This window comes from Mesoplodon mirus (genome assembly GCF_964341445.2).
Source record: "Mesoplodon mirus genome assembly, chromosome: X".
NCBI lineage: Eukaryota > Metazoa > Chordata > Mammalia > Artiodactyla > Ziphiidae > Mesoplodon > Mesoplodon mirus.
This window is the reverse complement of record NC_138981.1, coordinates 64927253-64947689: the sequence shown is the minus strand read 5'-3', so window position 1 is coordinate 64947689 and position 20437 is coordinate 64927253. Positions and strand designations below refer to the sequence as shown.

The window sequence follows — 20437 nt, the reverse complement described above, 5'->3', positions numbered from 1 at the left end:
CCCCCCACACACACTTCCGGGTGATGCCCCGGCCGGAAGCAGCCGGCGAGGCGGTGGGGGACGCGTCACGTGAAAGGGGAAACGCCCAGACTAGAGTCAAGCTTCTCCCGCTCCCTGCTACGCCTGGCCTGACACACAGCCGCCAGCGAAAGTCTTCCTTTTTGGCGCTGTAGAGAGTCCTCTTCCCCGCTCACCAAAGACAAAAAAAAAAAAAAAAAAAAAACCACCAGAATCTGCAGTTTCCTAACCTGAAGCCAAGAAGTACCTTAGACCTACTTATAAATCTTCTTCTGGGTAGTTCAGCCTCTCACAGCATGACATTAACGTGCTCCTGTTAGACTGTGTAGCCTGACTCCAGATGAATTTACCCTCATCCCTCAATTGAAAAATGATCTCTGCGCGCTCTCCGGTGAGGTCGTGGGAAACCGCGCTCATTCGCGCAAAATGGAATTCGCTTTGCTTCACTTCCGTGTTTCTCCAACAGAAAGGTGAACAGATGTGCATCAAAAGTTTTTTAAAAAATCGGTGGCTGAGGCTTGGAGGAGTGACATTAGATTCTGAGTGAGAATACCACACTTAGGTAAACTTGGAAGGCCCAGGAGGCTAAAGCTTTTCTGCAAAACAGATGCGGGGGACACTGAGGGGTCTGTCCCAGCTCAGCATCCAGCCGACAAATCTTGTCAGTGGATTCTGCCCTGCTGTCCACCGTGCCAATGCAGTCAGTCAAGCTGGGCGGCGAAGCCTTGGGTTTTGCTTTCCCGAAGAATTGGTTCGTCTTAGGCGGCCACGGAGAAAACCCAAACACTAGAGCAAAACCAGAAACGGAAGCAGAGCACACCATTTCCTTTTGAGGAAACTAGTGAACTTACATGATTGTTAGCATTCAAGGAAAAGCTACTTTATTCCCTGGCAGATTGTACAGCAGATGTCTAGAACTTATTCATCTTGCATAACTGAAACCTTATACCCATTGGTTAGCAACTCCCCATTTCCCCCTACCCTCTGCCCCGGGCAACCACCATTCTATTCTCCGCTTCTATGAGTTTGACTATTTTAGATACCTCATCTAAGTGGAACCATGCAGTATATGTCATTCTATGACTAGCTTATTTCAGTTAGCATAATGTTCTAAAAGTTCATCTATGTTGCCACATACTGCAGGATTTCCTTCTTTTTTAAGGCTGAATAACATTGCTCTGTATGTATATACGTATTCGTTAGCCATTTGTCTGATGGACATTTAGGTGCTTTCCACATCCCAGCTGTTATGAATAGTGCTGCAGTGATCATGGGAGTGCTAATGTCTCTTCAGTTCTTTTGGATAAGTAACCATAAGTGGGATTGCTGAATCATATGGTAGCTCTATTTTTAATTTCTTGAAGAACTTCCATACTGTTTTCCTTAGCAGCTGCACCAACAGTGTACAAGAGTACCAATTTCTCCACATCTTTGCCAACACTTGCTTTTTTGTTGTTGTTGTTGTTCATAACCATTCTAACATGTTTGAGGTGATATTGTGGTTTTGATTTGCATTTACCTGATGATTAGTGATGCTGATTATCTTTTTATATATGTTTGCCATTTGTATATCTTTAAGAAATATCTAATCAAGTCCTTAGCCCATTTTTTTTTTTGGCTGCATTGGGTCTTTGTTGCTGTGCGTGGGCTTTCCCTAGTTGTGGCGAGCAGGGCCTACTCTTTGTTGAGGTGCGCAGGCTTCTCATTGCGCGGGCTTCTCTTGTTGCAGAGCACGGGCTCTAGGCGTGCGGGCTCAGTAGTTGTGGCACATGGGCTTAGTTGCTCCGCTGCATGTGGGATCTCCCCGGACGAGGGCTCGAACCCATGTCCCCTACATTGGCAGGCAGATTCCTAACCACTGTGCCACCAGGGAAGCCCCCTTGGCCCATTTTTAAATTGAGTTATTACTTTTACTGTGGAGTTGTGGGAATTCTTTATATTTTGGGGAGCATAACCCCTTATAAGATATATAGTTTGCAAATATTTTCTCCTATTCCTTAGATTGCCTTTTCACTCTGTTGTTTCCTTTGGTGTGTGGAAACCTTTTAGTTTGATGTAGTCCCACTTGTTTATTTTTGCTTTTGTTACCTATGCTTTTGGTGTCATATCCATGAAATCACTGTCAAGACCAATGTCATGCAGTTTTTCCCCTATGTTTTCTTCTAGGAGTTTTATAGTTTCAAGTCTTATATTTAAGTCTTTAATCCATTTTGAGTTGATGTTTGTGTGTGCTGTAAGATAAAGGCCCAATTTCATTCTTTTGTATGTGGCTACCTAGTTTTCCAACATCATTTGTTAAAGAGACTATCCATTCCCCATTGTGTATTTTTGGCACCCTAATTCAGTACATTTGCAGGATACAAAATCAACATATAAAAACCAGTTGAATTTCTACATATTAACAATGAACTGTCTGAAAAGGAAATTAATTAAAAATCACATTTACAATAGCATAAAAAAATAAAACACTTAGACCTAGAAAAATTGTACAGATGAACTGGTTTGCAGGGCAGAAATAGAGACACAGATGTAGAGAACAAACGTATGGACACCAAGGGGGGAAAGTGGTGGGGGAGGGGGGTGGTGGGATGAATTGGGAGATTGGGATTGACATATATACACTAATATGTATAAAATAGATAACTAATAAGGACCTGCTACATGAAAAAATAAAATAAAATTCAAAAATAAAAATAATTTAAAAAAAAAAAACACTTAGGAATAAACTTAACTAAGGAGGTGAAAGACCTTGTACACTGAAAACTACAAGACATTGATGAAAGAAATTGAAGATACAAATAAATGGAAAGCTATCCCCCCCAAAATAATGATCTCAATTTTTTTTAATTCATGCTTTTAAATTCATAATCTTTATGTATGAGTGTATTTGAGTTGGGGCAGGGATCTCACCTCACGCTACCTTCACATCACCATTTAAAGCTCTCAAACACTTCCCCATTTATTTATTCATTTGTCCATGATTTTAAAAACTTACAGGATTCCAAGGATGCAAAAAATATTAAAGTATCTATCACCCTGAGTTTAGACAGAATTGAGATGCCTAAAATGTAGCAATACAATGCAATAAATAAGCAGTACAGAAAGCATTTCAGAAAAAAACGTATTTTTTATTCCTGTTCCAATTTGTCATTTTAAAAAGCAGCAAAATCCTAGAATTTTTAAAACTGTAAACATTAACAGTAAGAGGGAGGGGCTCCATCTCACTAATTTTAAAGTAAGATGTGCTCTTTTCATACTTCCTTTCATTAAATATCTGTCGTAAGATGTAGGGGGAAAATAATCATAGGATTATTTATATTTTCAACTGGAACGATTTCAACCCAGTTACCATAGAGTATCAAGTCAAATAATGTTGCAGAACACAGTAAGCAAAGTGCAAATATTATTGTAAAATTGTAAAAGGTTTAGAAAAGTGGCACACAGTATGCGTATTTATATGTTTAATAATTTTCATCCTACCTGTTTGAAATCCCTAATAAGCCTTGACAGGCAACACTTAAAATTCCCCATAGATTTAAATTTTAGGCCTACAGTTAAGTATTTCAGAAAGAATTATTCTTTGCCCCTTTACACCCATCCACATAAAAATTCACTTCAGGACTCCTTACCTTCCTGGACATTCAATTGTAGTTGTCCATCAATGTGCATAGCCTTAACTATTAAGATATAAATTCAGCCCCAAATTTAAAATCTAAACTCACATCACATGTAATTAAGATGGGTTTTAAGTGGGCTTCCAATTATTAGCAAGTTGTTTTCTAACTTCAGCATTAACACTGTGTTAAGCTTTCAAAGAAATTCACTGAAAGGCAGAAACCAGAAATAAAGCTTTATCAGAAGAATATCAAATATACTAGGCTCTCTAGTTTTTAAGTAAAGTTTATCATGAGCGGCAAGATCCTCTACATTCTTAGTCACTGGGCCTTTCCCCGACTTTAAAACACATATGGAATTTAAGAAAAAAAATGTCATGAAGAACCTAGGGGTAAGACAGGAATAGAGACACAGACCTACTAGAGAATGGACTTGAGGATATGGGGAGGGGGAAGGGTAAGCTGTGACAAAGCGAGAGAGTGACATGGACATATGTACACTACCAAACGTAAAATAGATAGCTAGTGGGAAGCAGTTGCATAGCACAGGGAGATCAGCTCGGTGCTTTGTGACCACATAGAGGGGTGGGATAGGGAGGGTGGGAGAGAGGGAGACGCAAGAGGGAAGAGATATGGGAACATATGTATATGTATAACTGATTCACTTTGTTATAAAGCAGAAACTAACACACCATTGTAAAGCAATTATACTCCAATAAAGATGTAAAAAAATTTTTTTTAGTAAAGAAATGCCCATTCAAAAAAAAAAAAACACTTCAGGGTGAGAGAGTGGCATTGACGTATATACACTACCAAATGTAAAATAGATAGCTAGTGGGAAGCAGCCGCATCACACAGATCAGCTAGGTGGGATGGGGAGGGTGGGAGGGAGATGCAAGAGGGAGGGGATATGGGGATATTTGTATACATATAGGTGATTCACTTTGCTGTACAGCAGAAACTAACACAACAATGTAAAGCAATTATACTCCAATAAAGATGTAAAAAAAAAAAAGAAGAAAAGAAAACACTTCAGGGACCTCCCTGGTGGTGGAGTGGATAAGACTGAGCTCCCAATGCAGGGGGCCTGGGTTCAATCCCTGGTCAGGGAACTAGATCCCACGTGCATGCTGCAACTAAGAGTTCACATGCCACAATTAAGGAGCCCGTGTGCTGCAACTAAGGAGCCCACCGGCCACAACTAAGGAGCCAGCAAGCCATAACTAAGGAGTTGGCGAATCTCAACTAAGGAGCCTGTGAGCCACAACTAAGGAGCGCACCTGCCACAACTAAGACAACTAAGACCCAGTGCAACCAAATAAATAAATATTTTTTAAAAATAGAACCTGGATAATTAAAAAAAATAAACCGGGTTTCCCTGGTGGCGCAGTGATTGAGAGTCTGCCTGCCGATGCAGGGGACACGGGTTTGTGCCCCAGTCTGGGAGGATCCCACATGCAGCGGAGCGTCTGGGCCCATGGGCCATGGCCGCTGGGCCTGCCCTTCCAGAGCCTGTGCTCCGCAACGGGAGAGGCCACAACAGTGAGAGGCCCGCGTACCGCAAAAAAATATAAATAAATAAAAATAAGTAAACCACTTCGTATCTCTAAATGAATCATCCCTAATCTCCTGTATCAATGCATGAGCATACCAACACTTTTTAAATTACTACTATATTAAACTGAGCTTTCAAATAGAAGGGAATGTCTTCAAGAAGTACATCAGGTTTCCTGGCATTGAGCAGATAGTAGGCACCCCCCAAATGCTTACGAAGTGCTTATTAATATCACCAGTAAAGTTAATAGTCAGGAGGGTGAGAACACAACATCTGTGCCTCTACAACTACCATGATACCTAGTTCTAAGTAAGTTTAATGAATTTAAAAGAACAGAACACATGCACTAAAATAGTTTGAGTCAAATTAAGAATGGCACTTATGACATTCACCCTTTTTAAAAAATACTTCACAACTCCCCCAATAAATAACATTTGAAGGATTGGATATGCTTCTAGATTAAGTCACTTATCTAAATTCTTCAAACATTACAGAGTTTTACAGGGAGACTAATTTGACAACCTTCACACAGGATGAAAACTTTGAGTACACTAAGCAAGCTGCAAGGTCAGAATATTGTGATGACACAAAATAACTTCGACTTAAACCACAGCTTCATTTCTGGTAGTGGCCGTGGTAGTTTTATAACTACTCATCAGGACAAGACTAATTATAAAACTAAGTTTTGTTAAGTATTTTCAAAGATGCCGACTACCACCACCAGATTTTATCACACAAGGCAACACGTATGCTGACAAATAGACATTTAAAAATGTCATACTAGGACTCCCCTGGTGGAGCAGTGGTTACGAATCTGCCTGCCAATGCAGGGGACACGGGTTCGAGCCCTGGTCCGGGAAGATCCCACATGCCACGGAGCAACTAAGCCTGTGTGCCACACCTACTGAGCCTGCGCTCTAGAGCCCAGGAGCCACAACTATTGAGCCCATGTGCCTCAACTACTGAAGCCCTCACGCCTAGAGCCCGTGCTCTGCAACAAGAGTGTAGCCACCACAATGAGAAGCCCGCGCACAGCAACGAGCACTGCAACGAAGAGTAGCTCCCGCTTGCCGCAACTAGAGAAAGCCCACGTGCAGCAACAAAGACGCCAAAACAGCCAAAAAATAAATTTATTTTTTAAAAAAGTCATACTATTTTTTTTTTTTTTTTTTTTTTTTTTTGCAGTACGCGGGCCTCTCACTGTTGTGGCCTCTCCCACTGCGGAGCACAGGCTCCGGACACGCAAGCTCAGCAGCCATGGCTCACGGGCCCAGCCGCTCCGTGGCATGTGGGATCTTCCCGGACCAGGACACTAACCCGTGTCCCCTGCATCGGCAGGCGGACTCTCAACCACTGCGCCACCAGGGAAGCCCCCATACTATTTATTTTTGCCTATCAGAATAGCTGACAATTACTACTTATCTGACAGAAGTTGTATAAATCATACTGAAAATTACCTCGTCATTAGAAATTCTCAGTGCCAACTCAGGAACAAAAACACAAGGTTAAAACTTCCTTAAAGACATGTTTATTTTGCATAATCATGTTGGAGGGTTATGTGCATTTGAATACTTTAGTCCTCTTTTAACATTCTAAATATGATATAAAGTGTTCAAATTTTACCAAATAGTGTCACTACTACGTAGTTACTAATCTTGCAACCTACTTGTGTTGCAATGACATTCAAATCCTTATTCCTACTTTAAAAAGTCATGAAATTACTGGCTTTGGTACATTAATGAGAAAACAGGACATATTGCCATAAGAGCAATTCTTCTAGTATTTCACCTATTGAGTAAACATTCTTCAGATGTTTGGTTAAGTATAAATCCTTATCTACATCAGGAAAATTTGGAGAGTCCTAAAAGCCACTTACCTGATAACCTACAGTATCAGGTAAGTGAATTTTAGAAATTTCAAATTTAACCAATATAGATAGGTTATTCAACTGAAATTTCATTTTCTGCTCAAGCACTATTAACAAGCCACTACTTGAGGCTTACTTCAGAGCCTTTGGCTGAGGAAATAAAGCACATGGTGTAGATACTGTGTTTTCTTCAGTTAATATCTTACACATAAAATCCAATGTCATGCTGAATTCAGGATAATCCACTAATCCAAAAACTGGTATAGTTACAGAAAGCCAACAGCAGAGGTCACTAGTAGTTAGATAAGTAAAACATCTTTTCTTTAATAACCTCATAAACGTCTCAAATAAATATGCTGAAAAATATAGAGCTCTCAGATAACTGTACCAAGGGAGCCACGGAGCTAGCTAGTCTTCAGACATCCTAGGAGTTCATTTGATAGGATCACTCTTCCTATGGGTCTGGTGACACCCTAAGTTCTCTTGGCAGGAGTACAAAGGACTTAATGCCAATTCCAAATACAAACATATATGAGAGGCTGAAAGTAGTAGGTATAACCAAGATATGGACACTAAATTTTAAACTCAAAGATGCCCTAAAATAACTCTGTGGTCAGTTATTCATAAACTGTAATTTCAGCCTATTATAAAGTTGACTTCTAGGTGACAGCCAAACTTTCCTTTCACACTACCTAAATAGAGAAAAGCTATTCAAGAAGTTGTACAGTGTTTTGACTTTAATATTAACACAAAGGTTAAATAAATAAAAAGTGATCAAGCTTGGTTTCATTTACAAAAGAAACAAACAAACCTACAATGAGGTTTTCAAATGTACTTTATTTCTTCAATCACGCCATATTTTAATGGGTACATAATGCTTTTACTTGGCATCAATTATGAGTTGATTTTGAAACAATTCAGTATTAAAGCAGCTGGGATGATCACTGTTCTCTCCATTCCTTTGGGGTGACTCTGCCAACAGGGGACAGGTTCCATTCTATTCCAATTTGTGTTGCTGTCTGTAAGAATTAAAATGCTGTCAGTTATATGTTTAAACCAGAGCCCACTCTCCCTTGGAGAGTATTTCCTAAAGTGGCAAAGGTATTCTGCACTATAGGTTAAAAACACACAGAAAGTCACCTGGGATACAGTGCCCTCCAGGTAGGCCAAACCTAATTGCTGTCCTAATTCTCTAGAGTAGTGCTGTTCAGTAGAACTTCCAGAGATGAAGGAAATGTTCTGTATCTGCACTGTCTAATACAGTTAGTCACTAGCTACATACAGCTATTGAGCAACTAAGATGTAGCTAGTATGACTCAGCAACTAAATTTTAAATTTCATTTAATTAATTCAAATTTGTATATCACATTTCTATACTACATCCTCAAAAAAATTGTTGCACTCAACCACGACTACCTAAATACTGCCAAAGAGGACTTTTATAATATCCCTTCATCAAGTAGCACTTCACTTCCAAAAGTGCTCCCGATCACACATTTGTTCAACATCTGTTTACTCTTCCAATTAAGTACACACACTTATTTTAATAATATATCTGATTTCAGGAAGATCAAAATAAGAATGAAAAAGGCCCATTAATAAAGTCTTTGACTATTAAGGCAAGGGTTGTTTCATATCTTTTAAAATCAGTTTATATATTTATTATAACTTCAAGACTCCTACTTTTAACCAGCAAGTACAGTGACTGGTAAGTAGATTGGTAAATGAAGATGTAAAAAACTAAAATATTAAAAGCAAGTCCCTTTATATGCCATCCATCAGAAATGCTGTACTCAGTTCTGAGGGTAGAATATAGAAGAAAGGTTGATTAAGCAAAGAAAGGTGACCAAGATGGTGAAAACCCTGGAAATCATATAACAAAAAAAAATGATCAACAGAACTAAGAATGTTTAATATGAAAGAGAAGATCCAGGAGACATGAAAGGAATCTTCTAATATCTAACAGCTGATACATGGAAATGTGATCAGAATTTCTGTATTGCAATGAAATGATGGGTAAAATATGAAGGAGGCAGATTTTAGCTCAACATAAGATCTTTTCAACCAGCTACACAATATGGAAAAGACTGCCTTTTGATCCACTAAGCAACTTGTTATCGGAAATGTTAAGAACAGATGATGGATGAATGCTCAATGTTGAGGAAGAAATTCCTGCACTAGCTGTCTCTAAAGCCCCTCCTAACTAGAAATGTATACTGTGTGAAAACATTTTGAATACATGAGATAAATGGGAATAAAAAGCATCTAAAACAGGTTATCAATCAACAGTACTTACATATGCCCATACAGCAACACAAAAAGTGGCTCCACTTGCTAATACCGCATTACCATATTTGTCATGGAAATCAGGTGCCCGCTTCTGGTGGCTCTGCCTTGCCATTGTTTGCGGAATGCTTCGAACTTAAAGGGGGGAAAAAAGAATACGGGAGCATATCTATCAATCATCAGGAAAAGAGAACATGTGTAATTGATATTGCCACTCACAGGGCTTCCCTGGTGGCGCAGTGGTTGAAAGTCCACCTGCCGATGCAGGGGACACGGGTTCGTGCCCCGGTCCAGGAAGATCCCACATGCCGCGGAGCGGCTGGCCCATGAGCCACGGCCGCTGAGCCTGCGCATCTGGAGCCTGTGCTCCGCAACGGGAGAGGCCACAACAGTGAGAGGCCCGCACACCGCAAAAAAAAAAAAAAAAAAGCATGATATTGCCACTCACAAAAGCCAAGGAAGTTAACTCTACAGTATTATGCAGTATAATAAAATGTTAAAACATATTGCAGCTAAAAGCAAAGTAGCATATTTTGAAATGCTTCACAAATAAGATTGACAGATGGATAAATATGTGATATAACAAATACAGCAAAATGTTAGTTGTAGAATCTATGTGGTGGGTATGTGGGTATTCATTATACAATTCTTCCAACTTTTCGATATGCCTGGAACTTTTCACAATAAAATGTTGAGGGGAAAAACCAAGGAAAAGTGATGTCAGTAACATCCATGACAAATTGGCATTTGTATAACCTCTGAACTTAGCTCCTACTTCATTAATTTGAGTACTTATGACTTTGATTTTCACTAAAGTTTACTCAGCAGTGCTCAACAACTTACAACATAAAGGGGTAAATAAACTCAAAATCATTAAAGCACGCTAAATGTTTATGACCTTAAAATTACCGCAAAACCTCCAAAAACTAGAGTAATCTTGATTTTTTTTTAAAGTGACTAATGAATATAGCACCATGCTAAAAGAAATGGGGTATATGGAAATGTGTAAGACACAGACCCTGTTCTTGGGTAACTTCCACTCTAGGGGAGGCTATTAAATACAAAGACACAAACCATTATAATACAAGAAAGTACAATGTTACCTAAGCACTTTGAATAGCAGGTAGGATTCGGTTATGTAGCCAGGCTATTAGATACAAAGACACAAACCATTGTAATACAAGGAAGCAGAATGTTAGCTAAGCACTTTGAATAGCAGGTAGGATTTGGTTATGTAGGCATGGGAAAGGCAAATCTGAAAAAAGCAGAGACAGAAAACCCAGTGTCCTAGAAAACAAATTACGTTTGAAGGACGAGGTAAATAAATTAGTAACAGGAGGTAAAACTAGAAAGGTTCATGGAGGGCCACTTTTTTGGTAGAGGTAAAAGCTGTTGAGCAGAATGACATGAAAACTTTGCTATTACTGCTATTTTCGCAGAGTTTTCAAACTGCCTCTGGAGGTACTTGGGGGGCTTAGGAAAGAGCCAAGACTGGAAAATGCATATTTCCAGCTGCTTTTTTCTTCCTCTCCAATCTAAGTAGCAGGTCCTTATTGTTTTAGAGCCTCAAAAGGTATGTAATGAAAAAACATATTAAAGAAACAGCAATGTTGCCCATTCACTAGCAATTAGGACTATAATGGGCTATGTGATACAATGGGTTATTTGATATAATGTGATACAATGGGTTATTTCAGGATAGTTATTTGACCATTTAATTGTTTCTTCGCTTAAGTGCCTTAGTTTTTTTTTTTCACCTTTAGTCACACTTGGGTTGAGCAAATTTACAAACATTTCCCAATGTAATCTGCTCTAGAGCAGTTAAAAAGTGAGCATGTGAATTCCACATTGAAAATAACAACCCCCAAACCCCTTTCCTGAGGTACAAGGCCCTACCTGCTCAAAAAGCAAAGAAAATAAGATTACCAAGCAAGCAATTCTGGAACACCTCGTGACCTCAACACTCAGGTCACCCAAGTGGATTTCTTTGGACCTCTTCTCTGTGACAAGAAATGGTTCAGTTACCACCTATTGGTAATCTCATATAATCCTCAACAGCTCTACAAGGTAGGTATTATTTACTAAGCCCCTATTTTACAAAGGAGGAAAATGAAGTTGAGAGAGGTTAAATCATTTGCCCAAAGTGAAAGAGATAATAGACGTGGCTTTTGGAATATGAAAAACCGGTCAGGCAACTACTTTTTGGTTATTGTCAAAGGTGCTTGAGTGTTTAGAACACATATCTAGTAATACTTCTAATGACTCCATAAACAGAAAATAAAAAGATGGCTGAAGAAGCTAAATGGTAGTTGTTTAAGGTCACTTTCATTGTAAAACTGCTCACGTTACGCAAGGTCACCTTCAGTGCAAATCAAGTATGGAAATGACTTTTATCTCTCCAGCCTAGTGCATTCTCAGTACATAATGCTGGTCTCAAAATTTCCCTGTACCTGCCTAATTTTTAGGTAAGAAAAAAATGACCACAATTATTTAGTTAATAATCCACAAATAACATAAAAGCTGCAGTGCTACCATTTAGGTTGTCTCCCTGCAATGAAACCAAGAATTGGAGAAGAGGCTCTTCCATTTGCGGGTAAACGTGTCCCCAAAGCTAAAGTTTACGGAATTACTTAAGGAACGAGAAGTGTTCACCAAGTGTCTCCCTTGAAATCGTAGGCTACCGAATAATAATAAAAAAAAAGCAGAGCTGGGTTATGACTCCAGTAACAAAAGAGAGCTGGGAACCCAAACAGAAACGCTGAGCGATTAGGCTAATGCTAAAGACATTTTCCCAATTACTTGGGGTGAGGTGGGAGACCGAGCATTTAGAATAAGGTCGAGATGCACATGGAAGGAAGGGGCACGAAAGACCACGAGGACAAATAGATAAAGGCAGTTGGAAAAGATATGCTCACAATTTTTGCTCACCTCCGAGACGACTTAGTGCGTTTTTGGCCAAGGGAAACATCGTGAAGCTGAAGACAGAACGGCGGCAACTGCAGTTGCTGATTTCTTGCAATTTCACCTCTAGTAACCTTGAAAAGCACCCTGAGAAACAAAATGGCTTCCGGCTGAGCTCTTTAAAGAGATTTGATGAATCTCGCGAGACCTGTAAAAAACCTATAGAATTTGCCCTCTTTACAGCACGGAAGGATGAATGCCTTGTGGGAAACGAAGTTTTACACTTTGTAAATGACATATCAGGATATTTACGTAACAATGAGAGAATCCCTGGCCTGGAAGCCAGGTTTAGGGCTCTATAGAGGAGAGCTGAGACATTGATCTCAGGCTGAGACATCAAAGGCACCAGCTTCAAGATAGTGTTTTAGAGGCTTGAGCTTGTATCTCTCTCCACACTAGCAGTACTTTCTGTTCCCTCCAAACTTCCTTCATTTCTTTAATTTTCTTCCTATTACTACCTACTAATTCGTTTAACTTTTAATTTTGAAATGATTTCAAGTTATGAGGAAACTTGCAAGAACAGTAAAAAGAATTCTTAATATGTAGATAAATATGTGCTAAAACAAATTTAACAAATTGTTGATTGTAGAATCTTGGCAGTGTGTGTTCAGTGTACAATTCTTTCACTTTGTCTGTATATTTGGATATTTTCATAATAAAATATTGGGGGAAGGAGAATTCCTGTACACCCATTACCAAGGTACACCACTTGGTAATATTTTGTCACATGTTTTCTTTGTGTGTGTGGTTAAATACATGTACATAAAAGATGTATATATAAATGCATCTCTTTTTTTCTGAACCATTTGACAATAACTTGCATACGTCATGTGCTTTTACCTGTTAATACTTCAGGGTTCATTTCCTAAGAGTAAGCTATTCTCTTACATAACCACAGTACAGTTATTAAATTCAGAAATTTTAATATTGAGACAGTACAGCTCATATTCCAATTTCACCAATTACCCCAATATCTCTATCCAGAATTCAATCCAGTTCCCTGTATTGAATTTAATTATGTCTTTTTTTTAAACATCTTTATTGGAGTATAATTGCTCCACAATGGTGTGTTAGCTGCTTTATAACCAAGTGAATCAGCTATACATATACACACATCCTCATGTCTCTTCCCTCTTGCGTCTCCCTCCCACCCTCCCTATCCCACCCCTCTAGGTGGTCACAAACCACCGAGCTGATCTCCCTGTGCTATGCGGCTGCTTCCCACTAGCTATCTATTTTACATTTGGTAGTGTATATATCTCCATGCCACTCTCTCACTTTGTCCCAGCTTACCCTTCCCCCTCCCCGTGTCCTCAAGTCCATTATCTACGTCTGCGTCTTTATTCCTGTCCTGCCCCTAGGTTCTTCAGAACCTTTTTTTTTTAGATTCCATATACATGTGTTAGCATAAGGTATTTGTTTTTCTCTTTCAGACTTACTTCACTCTGTATGACAGACTCTAGGTCCATCCACCTCATTACAAATAAGTTATGTCTTTAGTCTCTTATAAAATCAAACAGTTCCTCGGCCTTTCTTTCTTTCATGGCACTAATTTTTTTCTTACTAAGGTAAACTTTATACTCTCAAGCTTACATATGAAGGAAGTGAGGTGCAGAATCAAGATTAGGCAATTGTAAGTGACAACTGGTAACAGACCTTCTGACTCCACAGGTCTGTGCTCTGTAATGTATTTGAAGAGTACAGGCCAGTTATTTTGTAAAAGTTCCCTCAAATTTTGTGTGCTTGATGTTTTCTCGTAATTAGATTCAGTTAATGCACTTCTGACAGGAATACTACATGACAGATATGTCTTCTTAGGGCATCTTATCAGGAAGCCTATATTAGCTTGTCCCATTATTGATAGGGCCAACTTTAATCATTTGGTCAAAAGGGTGACCTCCTAGTTCCTATAGTATAAAGTTACTGTTTTTCCTTTTGTCATTAATAAGTAACATGAGGAATACATTCAGACTATGTATATATCCTGTTCTTTATCAAACTTCCACCCACTAGTTTTTATATCCATTGATGATTTTTGCCTAAAAGAATTATTAGTATGAAAGTTGCAAAATGGTGATTTTATAACTCTATCATTCCTTCCATATTTAATGCTGAGTGTTCTACTATAAAGAGGAGTTTTATCTTCTCCCCTATTTATTTGTTCACTATCAGTGTGGATCCATGGATTCCATATGTTATAATCCATTGCTATAATGATTTATTTTAATGCTCAGTAGTCTCAGATGCAGTCAGTAGGGTTCCCTTCAAGCTGGCTTATATGTCTTTTTTATGACGTCGCCATCATTTTTTTTGAGCACATCTTTATTTTCTGACACAAGGCTCATCTTGTACTTTCCCTGCCCCAGCACTGGAATCAACCATTTTCCGAAGGAGCCCTAATTTCTTTCGGGGATGGCATTTAACAACCTAGATTTGGCACTAGGTTTGCTCATTGATATTGGAGTGTCATTGCTTCTAGTCCTTCCTGTGAATAGAGCTAGGAATATATATCATGAATGATACATTTATACAAATACTTCCAATTCCAGTCCAACCCCCAAAAGTTCTTTTTTACTTTCCCTCATTTCATATTTGTATCTCCCTTCTTACACAGTGAGAATCCTGGCTCTCAACATCAGTGTTTTTACATATTACATTATACACAATATATTTTCAGAATTGCTTTGCTCATATCACTATGAAAAACAAATCTACCTAGTAGAGCTTAAGATTTGCTTGTAGTTGTGTTTTTTTCTTTAGGCTAATGGTATGTAATCAAGGTAGTGTGTTCATAAATTTTTCTGATTAGTTATTTTTTTTAGTGTGGTTGTTTTTCATTTGAAATAGAGATGTGTTCCCTTTTTTTCTGTTTGTATTCAATTTGTTTTTTAACCCATTCTTACTGATGTGATTTTTAAATGTTTAATTTATTTTTTAAATTGTGGTAAAATATACATAACATAAAATTTACCATTTTAACCATTTTAAAGTGTATAGTTGAGTGGTATTAAGTACATTCACATTGTTGTACAACTATCACCACCATCCATCTCCAGAACTTTTTTCATCTTGCAAAACCTCATGATTTGCTTTTATATTTTATTTAAAAAATATTAACATTATTTCAAAAGTCAAAACTATACAAACTGGTGTACTTAGAGACGTGTCATTCCCTCTTATAACTTTTCTACTCCATTTCCTCCACCTCCTGTAGGTAACCAATTTCATTAATTTCTGATTTAAGCTTTCTGTGTTTCCTTTTGCAAAATGGGCAAACATATATATTTTCTTATGTCCTCTTCTATTTTACACAAATGTAGCATAATATGTATGTACTTTTGCACTTGGTTTTTTCACTTTCACAATAGATCTTGAAAATTCATATCATTTACAGAGCTCTTCCTCATTCCTTTTCTTTACAGCTGTGAAATACTTCATGGGATTTATGTACCATAGTATATTCAATCATTCTCCTATATTTGAACATTTAGGTGGTCTTGAGAATATTTCAATTACAAATAATGCTGAAATGAATAAATTTGTGAGCATATATTTTCTTATTATTGGAGTAGATTCCTAGAAGTGGGATTGCTGAATCAAAGGATAAATGCATTAGATATTAAGTTATCCTCCATTTTTCATTCCCACCAGCAATGTATGAGGGTGCCTGTTTCCCCACAGACTCAATGACATCATGTATTGAATTTTTGCCAAAATGATAGGTGAGATTTTTGTGTACTTAAAAAACTTACCTTAATTTTTTATTTGTTAAATTTACATGCAGTAAAATTCACTCTTTTTTTAGTGTAGTCTTCTGAGTTTTGACAAATGCAAACAGTGTGTAACCACCCCAATAATTAAGGAGAGAAAGGCTGTATCCTTACAAAAAATCTCCTTGTGTGGCCCCTTTGTAGTCAGTCTCTCTCCCCACCTCCAGCCCCTGATAGTCACTGATCTGTTCTCTACCTTTCTAGAATGTCATATAAATGGAATCATATGGCATGTCTCAGTGTTCTTTTTAAAAATTTTTCTTACTATGAGTGTCTGTAAACATTTTAATTTTTTACATATCTCTAGATCACATCTCTTCAGAAGCAGCTATTTTCCCTTCCATACCCATCTCTTTGTCTCTCCAACTTAATGAAATTATTTTCCTCTCTGTGTTTCCCAGCAGGGCCTAAAAGAATAGTCATATGATATTCCACAGCATCAAAATAAATCCAAATTACATGCAATAGGTTTTGTTGGTGTTTCTCCTCTTGAGTATATTATTCTTCTCTATTATCCCCGTTTTACAACCCACAATGATAAACAGAACTGGGCCAAATAAGTGGAAGGTTCTGCTATGTAGGATTTTTATTATTTTTTAGATAAGGGAATTGGATATTTAAGAAAACCGATTATGACACAAAAACTTTAAAAAGACAGAAGTGCTTTCTTCTGTAACAGAAATTTAAGTCCTTGTTCATGCCTACCTAATAAACCTAAAGGTTTGCCATGAATAAACACTTTAGAATATAACTTTTGATGTCGGCTGTGTTCAGCCCATGTAGCACAGTTCCTGGGACACACAAGGTATTCAACAAGCTCTTGTTCATTCACTTTTAAAAATATCCCTCAGTAACATTGTTTTTGCTTTCCTGCTTTTACTTTTTTTTTTTTTTTTTTTTTGGTTGTGCTGGGTCTTCCTTGCTGTGTGCGGGCTTTTGCTAGTTGCGGTGAGCCGGGGCTACTCTTCGCTGCGGTGCGCGGGCTTCTCATTGTCCTGGCTTCTCTTGTTGCAGGGCACGGGCTCTAAGTGCGCAGGCTTCAGTAGTTGTGGCTTGCGGGCTCTAGAGCTCAGGCTCAGTAGTTGTGGCACACGGGCTTAGTTGCTCCACGGCATGTGGGATCTTCCCCGGCGAGGACTCGAACCCGTGTGCCCTGCATTGACAGGCGGATTCTTAACCACTGTGCCACCAGGGAAGCCCCAATTTTAATTTTTTTTCTTTTTGAAATGCTTTGGAGGCCAAATAAGGGACTTGGATAGCTCCTATCAATCACGTGGCTGGGTCCAAGTTTTCTATAATACTACACGTAAGAGGTGTTCAAAGAGTTCTAAAGAGCCTCTGGGAAAAACTTTCTGTTGTAACAAGCTTAAGCCATCTTGGACGCCGAAAAGCCGCAAAGCTTCACAACTGCGCACGCGTATTTGAAGGGCTGTTAAGCCCGCCATCTTTACGTTTAATGAAAGGGGCGGCCCCTCATCCTTAGCGGACCAATGTAAAACCTCCAGATTGTCATTTTTCTATTGGCTAACAGGGACCAATTAGAAGTGAACCTTCTTTTAGCGGGCGTCTGGCTGTACAGCGCCCTGACGTAATGTGAGGGGACTACAGGAAGGGCTGAGCTGGACCAATGAGGAGGCGCGAGGGGCCTGGTTTGCCTGTTCTCACGCCCAACAATCAGACCCAGCCCCAGGAAAGTTTCCCTTCTAGGAAGGAGAGAAGCGAACATGGCAGCGCGTTGGTGGCTTTGGTGTGTCTCAGCGATCGTGGCGGTGGCACTGCTGCTCGTTTACGGGGTTCCCTCAGCCTCTGCCCAGAGAAAGAAGGAGGTGAGGATGCTGTTTCCAGCAACACGGGCTTCTCCCAACGAGTGGGGCTTGAGAGGGTCTGTTTTGTCCTTCCCGATCCCTTTTCCCCGCCGATTCTGTGTCTTTGGTGGCTCCAATTCTGACGTTTTTGGAATTGTGGGGTTCGCGAGGGAAGAAACTGTAATACCTTGTCTTCTGGGACTGTAGAGTCTGAGAGTGGGGTGGGGTAGGTGACAAGCTGGCTTCTATAGGCCTGTGGATGTACACAGCTACGAGTGTTGACACTTCTTTGAGTATGGGCCCCATCAGGTGGTGGCGGGAAGTTCGACTTTAGGTTCAAGGGGTAGAATATCTGAGTCTTTCTTCTGTCAGTAGATGTAACTCCCTTTTAGACGTGTGAGAACTATATATTTTGTAGCATTTTCACTTCAGGAATGAGAGGAGTAAACAGAAGAGTGGAGCTATGCCAATTTTATTTCATTGTCCAAGTAATTGATTAAAAGCAAGTTACCAGAGTGAAGTTCTTAAACCATTTTAAATGATTTACCAAATATCAAGCACGCCAGGCGTTGTTGTGAGGAGCTTAGTGGATATAAGTGAACAAAACTAAGATTCCTCCTCGTGGAATTTACTGACTTTGGCAAGTGGAGGAGATACAGTATTCTTTACTCACCATTAAGCAATCCAAGCTGAGGAATTTTAACATTGTTGTTTTGAAACATGTGTAGAGCCGTATGCGCTTAGAGCTTTACAGATTACTAGCAATGCTTTATGCTCTCTAATTTTATAAATGAGGAAACCCAAGTCCTAAACTTACACAGTTAACTGTTGCAGAACAAGGACTGAAATCCTAGATCAGTCAGTCTTATGCTATTTCCTGTACATTCTCCTTTTAGTACACAATACCTGTACAGGCCCTTTTAAAATGCCTTTTAAACATCTCCAATGCTTGTCAACTTGAGCTGAATTTAAGAGAACCTACCTTCTCTGTTTTTGAATATGTGTATTATTCCATAAGAAAAAAATAAGCTAGGATATTAAAACGAGTTACTTAATAGATTGGCAAAAAGTAAAAATAAAAATATACAATTTTCAAAGTAATGGTGAAATGAGCAGGCTCATACACTGGAACTAGAAATCTATGTGCTTTTTTTAGGAGGGTTCCAAGCCATTTTTACGAGGAAAACAAGATGTAGAGCAATACATAGTTTTATATTCTAGAGGCCTTTTATGTTAAATATATATATAAGTGTATGTATATATAGAGAGAAACCTTTGTAAGGATATACAACAATGGATATCTCTGGGTAGTTGGGATTGTTCATTACGGCAACACTGTAACGTTTTACCTTATATGTTGGTATTGTCTAAATTTCTACAACCACCATTTTTTAATAAAACAGTGAAAAATGTCAAAAACTAGTATTTCTACCAATTAAGTTATTTATTCATTTAACCTCTCACTAAACTAGAAGCAGAAGAGCCTAGCAGGGGATAGGTTACGTTCAAAAGGAATCAGCAATGAATTATGTACTTCATTTTTTATTTTTTAAACTTCTTTATTGGAGTATAATTGTTTTACAATGGTGTGTTAGTTTCTGCTTTATAACAAAGTGAATCAGTTATACATATACATATGTCCCCATATCTCTTCCCTCTTGCATCTCCCTCCCTCCCACCCTCCCTATCCCACCCCTCTAGGTGGTCACAAAGCACTGAGCTGATCTCCCTGTGCTATGTGGCTGTTTCCCACTACCTATCTATTTTACGTTTTGTAGTGTATATATGTCCATGCCACTCTCTCACTTTGTCCCAGCTTACCCTTCCCCCTCCCCGTGTCCTGAACTCCATTCTCTAGGAGGTCTGTGTCTTTGTTCCCGTCTTGCCCCTAGGTTCTTCATGACCTTTTTTTTTTTTTTTTTTAGATTCCATATATATGTGTTAGCATATGGTATTTGTTTTTCTCTTTCTGACTTACTTCACTCTGTATGACAGACTCGAGGTCCATCCACCTCGGTACAAATAACTCAATTTTGTTTCTTTTTATGGCTGAGTAATATTCCATTGTATATATGTGCCACATCTTCTTTATCCATTCATCTGTTGATGGACACTTAGGTTGCTTCCATGTCCTGGCTATTGTAAATAATGCTGCAGTGAACATTGTGGTACATGAGTTTTTTTGAATTATGGTTTTCTCAGGGTATATGCCCAGTAGTGGGATTGCTGGGTCATATGGTAGTTCTATTTTTAGTTTATTAAGGAACCTCCATACTGTTCTCCATAGTGGCTGTATCAATTTACATTCCCACCAACAGTGCAAGAGGATTCCCCTTTCTCCACACCCTCTCTAGCAATTACTGTTTGTAGATTTTTTGATGATAGCCATTCTGACCAGTGTGAGATGATATCTCACTGTAGTTTTGATTTGTATTTCTCTAATGATTAATGATGTTTTATGTACTTTAAAATTGTTAACATGGTGGATTTTATGTTATATGAATTTTATCTCAATAAAAAATTTTTTTTAAGGAATCAGATTCTAACTCCCTTCCCATCAT

At 38.7% G+C, this 20437-nt stretch overlaps 2 protein-coding genes across 2 annotated transcripts in view; one reads left to right on the top strand and one right to left on the bottom strand.

Moving 5' to 3' along the window:
• Nucleotides 1-7871: 7871 nt before the first annotated feature.
• Nucleotides 7872-12412, bottom strand: COX7B (cytochrome c oxidase subunit 7B). Its single transcript, XM_082609810.1, has 3 exons — nt 12269-12412; nt 9351-9475; nt 7872-8073 (listed from the first exon to the last, which is right to left on the bottom strand). The coding sequence occupies exons 1-3, from the start codon at nt 12306-12308 to the stop codon at nt 7996-7998; spliced, it is 243 nt and encodes an 80-aa protein (XP_082465936.1). The 5' UTR covers nt 12309-12412; the 3' UTR covers nt 7872-7995.
• A 5343-nt stretch (nt 12413-17755) lies between these two features.
• Nucleotides 17756-20437, top strand: part of MAGT1 (magnesium transporter 1) — a 47849-nt gene continuing 45167 nt past the window's right edge. The window contains exon 1 of the mRNA XM_082610820.1: nt 17756-17897. Within this exon, the coding sequence (XP_082466946.1) occupies nt 17796-17897 (102 nt within the window). The 5' untranslated portion in view covers nt 17756-17795. The remainder of the gene's footprint in view (nt 17898-20437) is intronic.